A 4760-nucleotide genomic window follows, 5' to 3' on the forward strand; every position below is an offset into this window, starting at 1 on the left:
GTGGCGGTTCAAACCCACCAGCCACTCCAGAAGGAAGGTTGGGCAATCTATCTTCTCAGTAGTGATACTGCCTGGGGAAACCCAAAGAGGGTTCACTATAAATAGGGTCCAACTCGACGAGGCACATAACAACAACAACATAACAATACATAGTCTAACAAACAAACAATTCCAGTACATTGAAAGTCACAAGCGATTAAAAATAAAAAGAGGGGAAAATGAGAACTAGTCTCAGTGGGGTGCTAATTTGTGCTAGGTATTCTCCTGGGTCCTTGACACTATCATGTAATCTTAACAATAACTTTGTCTAGGTAGATATCACTCTACCTATTGTTGTTACTATTACTGTTGTGTGCCATTGAGTCGATGTTGACTCATAGCGACCCTATGTGACAAAATAGAACTGCCTGATAAGGTTTTCTAGACTGTAATCTTTACAGGAGCAGATTGCCAGGTCTCTCTCCCACGGAGCTACTGGATAGGTTCCAACTGCCAACTTTTTGGTTAGCAGCCCAGTGCTAACCACTGTACCACCAGGTCTCCTTTTCAGATGAGGAGACAGAACTTTCACACTTAATCATAAACAGCACAGCTGAGGTTCCACAGCTTTTTTCCACAATATCATACTGCTCCTTGCACATACTACGGTGTTTCAGGAAAGAAAAGAGAAAAGGTAGAAGTAGAAAAGTGCCTTACCTATGTGACATGATCACCCAAAGAGAAAAACTTAAGGGTTTCTTCTCAGTGTAGTAACAAATGATTTTGAAGAAACTGCATATTCTGCATTTCTCTCTGGAGCCACAGGAAAAGACACTGAGGGACAGTTGTCACCTCTGCCCTCCTGCCATCACTGTATTTCTGGCTCTGGTTTCCCCCTCATCTGAGACATTGTTTTCACTGTGTGGAAACTGCCAACTTCAGTGATGAGTCAATGTCATAACATACTCTGATTTTCTGACTCAAGGTACGGTTGTAGTTTTAATATCGACCCTCCAAGCAGGTGTATGAAGGATGTTTACAGTTGACAGGAGGTTTCATTTTATTGGAAGATACCTCATTTACTTGAAGGTCTTTGGGGTTCTGAATTTCTCATAAATGGAGAAGATGGTTTTACCTAGCTTTCAGAGAAAATGAGCAAGTTTGTGTTTAGATCAATGTACTATATAAACTCAAGTTTATCTACTTCTTATTATATATCTTCATTTTAAAATGCCTTAGAATGACCAATTGGATATTTTACTATTTTGGGAATGTTATAGCTTCATAAATTGCTGAACACATTGAAAATCTCTGTGAAGCTGTGCGGCAGACATCCTTTGCAGCTAGGAAATGGAGACCTATTTAATCCTATGTATTTGTCCATCCAACTATTTTCTAGTTCAATCCACCATTTTTCTCAATGCCACAGTATTTCAGATTTTAATGCAGCAACTAAAGTAGCTACAAGAAACAAAAGTATTAGGGATGTTGACCACAATGTAGCAGAATAAGATCCAATTATTTAAAAACATATTCATTTTAAACTAAACTGGAAGTACAATAGAGCAACAGAGAAAACTCATTTGTCAGGTCAACACATGTATCACATGTTTAGTCCTGTCCCTGGGGAGCTTGTTGGCTAATGAAGGAAAAATGTAAATGCCTAAATAGATAAATTATATTTAATATAGTAGTTGCTAAGACAGAAGTAAGAAGCTCTCTTGGTGTAGAGGTTAAGACATTTGACTGCTAACCAAAAAGACGGTACTTGGAACCCAGCAGCCACTCTGTGAAAGAAAAATGAGGTAGTCTGCTTCTGTAAAGATTAACACATTTGGAAACCCAGTAGGGGTCACTATGAGTTAGAATAGGCTTGATGACAGAGAATTTAGGTTTTGGAAGGTAGGGGTAGGAGCCCTGGGTGGTACAAATATGGTTAATGCTCTCTGCTACTAACTGAAAGGCTGATGGTTCTAGCCCACCAGAAGGACTTGGAAGAAAAATATCAGCTATTTTCAAAAACTCAGCCACTAAAAATCCTGTGGAGAACAAGTCTACTCTGACACACTTGAGTTTGAACATGAGTCCAAATTGATTCAATGGCAACTGACTGAGATAGAGGTAAGCTAGGATGCTATAAGGATACTGCTTGGAGCCTTCAATATGACCTAAAGACTTAGGTAAGACTTGTTGAGATCTGACTGCTTCTTTCTATCTCCACTTCTACAACCATGGTCCATATCTCCATTATTTTTCACCAAGGCCTCCGCAATTGCCTTCTTCAGTGAGAGGATTTCTCTCCAGTCACATCAAAGCCAAGTGTTTGAACCCCAAGAATATTGATAGTGACTCTGGTAGTTCCTCCTTTTTGTAGTTTGTAGTTAAGAAATTCAGAAAACTTCAGTTAGGGCTCTCTAGTACACAGTATAAGGAGTTCTGGTGGTGTAGTGGTTAAGGCATTTGGCCTTAACCGAAAGGTAGGTGGTTTGAATCCACCAGCCGCTGCATGGAAGATGAGGCAGTCTGCTTCCATAAAGATTTATAGCCTTGGAAACCTAGTGAGAGTCACTGTGAGTTGGAACAACTCGATGGCAGTGAGTTTGGTTTGGTTTTGAGTGTAGAGTATATTCTAAAAGTCTTCTCCCATTTTTCTAACTAGTCACCCTTCAAATCAAATTCAAATGTCATTTATTTTTCTTTAAAGTGTTCAGTAACTCCCTTTCCTCCCCCATAATAGTCCATCTCACCAAGAATCAGATGCTCCCTCCTTGGTCCTCTAGCAGCTCTGTGTTCTTTTATTATAGGAATATCACCTACCATGTTGTATTAATAGTTACTGATGTTTATTTCTCATGTTAGACTCTGAGACCCTCAAGGAAAAGAACCACATCTTTTTCATTATTCTTTGAAAACTCTTCAAATAGCACAGTGTTTGGCATAAAGTAGGTAAATGACAAGTGTTTGGATGAATAGATGAATGAGTGAATCAAGGAGAGAATTGTACTGGCATTTCAGTTAATTGTAGATGACAGATTTTAAAAGAGGAAGAGGAAGATGTCTACATTTGGATCATAATGCCACTGACTGCTGAAGAAGAGGGGTGGTTTGTGAACTAATATTATTGAGTACTAAGCACTATGCTTTTATATATATGACTTTTTTATATCTAAAACTCTGTAGAGATAAATTTAATTATTCCTGTTTTCTCAATGAAGAGACTGAAGCTCAGAAATGTTAAATAACTTGACCAAGGTCACAAAGTATTTAAACTCAGGTCTAAAGGACTCAAAAGCCCATGCTTATCCTCCCATCCTTTGCTGACCATAAAACTCTTAACTTGGTGGGGTGATAACTAAGATTTTCAATGTACTAATCTTAAAGGTGTCCTTTATTTTAAAAAAACACTGAACAAAATCTTTGCAATGTGGAAAAATAAAATAGCATTTTAGCTCTTCTGAACAATTTTGATTTCAGTTATTTTCTGAATTTATTTAACATGAATAAATTTGTCTCTCTTACAGGAAAGAATTACAGAGTGCATTCCAGAGTTGACTATTCATGGCATGTACTGTTAGAGGATGCCCATTGGCATTTATTTTTATAATTATGTGGCTGTTGATTAAAGCAAAGATAGGTAAGATATTTCTGTAAGCTAATCTGTAAAAGCATTTGAGGTTTAAATTCTCAGTTACAAATAAAACATGCATTTCTGGTAAAGGTTCTGGTAGTTGGTCCTTTATAGTCAGTTTTCTGTCATTTAAGTGGATGAGTTTGGTATTATGTTTGAAGCTATTATGTATTTTTTAAATTTATACTAATTATTAATGCATGAGTCCAATCATAACATTTTCCCTTAAGACAGTAGCTAGGTAACCCAGCTAGGCATCATGAATGCATGTTTTACATTTTAACAAAGATGTCTTCACAGATGAGTTCATCTATGCTAAAAAAAAAAAAATAATAAGGTTGGGATTTTCTTTGCTTTTTATTGAGAGCTTGTTTTTGGCTTTCTGGCCCTCCAAGAAAAGGAAACAGATCAAAGAAGCAGAGAACAAACATAAGTAAGATGAGAAACAGGGAGACTGTGTGAAAATGAAAATGAGAACTTTTTATTTGAGATGATTTTCGTTATTTCCTTTATTTGATTTAAATAACTTCTTTATTAGTTCCTGCTTATGGCAGTTTAAGAGCCAAGCAATCTTACAATTACCTAAAAAAGACTTTCAATGAAGACTTCACATCACATCTGAAAATGCCTGCTGAATCTGTAATTCTGAAGGTCTTGTCATCAACGAGTACTGAATATCACAAATAACTGTCAGTTTCTGAATAGTGTCGTATTTATTCCTATGAAAGCTCCTGGGGAGTAAGAACAACCTCTGTTCTAGATGTGAGTTTAATGTGCTGTCTGGCATATCAGCAATAGCATAGAGAACTTTTTTTTTTTTTTTTAAAAGAGAAGTACATTCATGTAATCTCATAGTAGTTGTATGTGGTAATGGTTCATCTATAGGGTTTTATTTCTTGAAGGAACACCAGCACATGACATAGGAGGACCTAAGTGACATCTTTGATGACCACTGCAACCACACCAGAGCCCTAAATATTTTCTGTTTGTTATAATAGGATCTTGCAGGTTACACATGCATTGTACTACTAAAATAGCAAGAAAGGGAATTATTCCTAAATCTTCCTCTGAAATTTGCAATACATTTTTTTTTCTGATATTACTTCTTTATTTTTTCTTGATTACAATGTATTCATTCTTTTTTTTTTTTTTA

General features: G+C 36.6%; 1 protein-coding gene across 1 annotated transcript in view; it reads left to right on the forward strand.

Moving 5' to 3' along the window:
- Window positions 1-3537: 3537 nt before the first annotated feature.
- IL12RB2 (interleukin 12 receptor subunit beta 2) overlaps window positions 3538-4760 on the forward strand; it is a 97002-nt gene continuing 95779 nt past the window's right edge. Inside the window, exon 1 of the mRNA XM_007959344.2 lies at window positions 3538-3613. Coding sequence (XP_007957535.1) covers window positions 3538-3613 — 76 coding nt within the window. The remainder of the gene's footprint in view (window positions 3614-4760) is intronic.

The sequence above is a fragment of the Orycteropus afer genome, unplaced genomic scaffold, assembly GCF_000298275.1.
Source record: "Orycteropus afer afer isolate SDZICR_OR568_19922 unplaced genomic scaffold, OryAfe1.0 scaffold00016, whole genome shotgun sequence".
Classification (NCBI taxonomy): Eukaryota; Metazoa; Chordata; class Mammalia; order Tubulidentata; family Orycteropodidae; genus Orycteropus; species Orycteropus afer.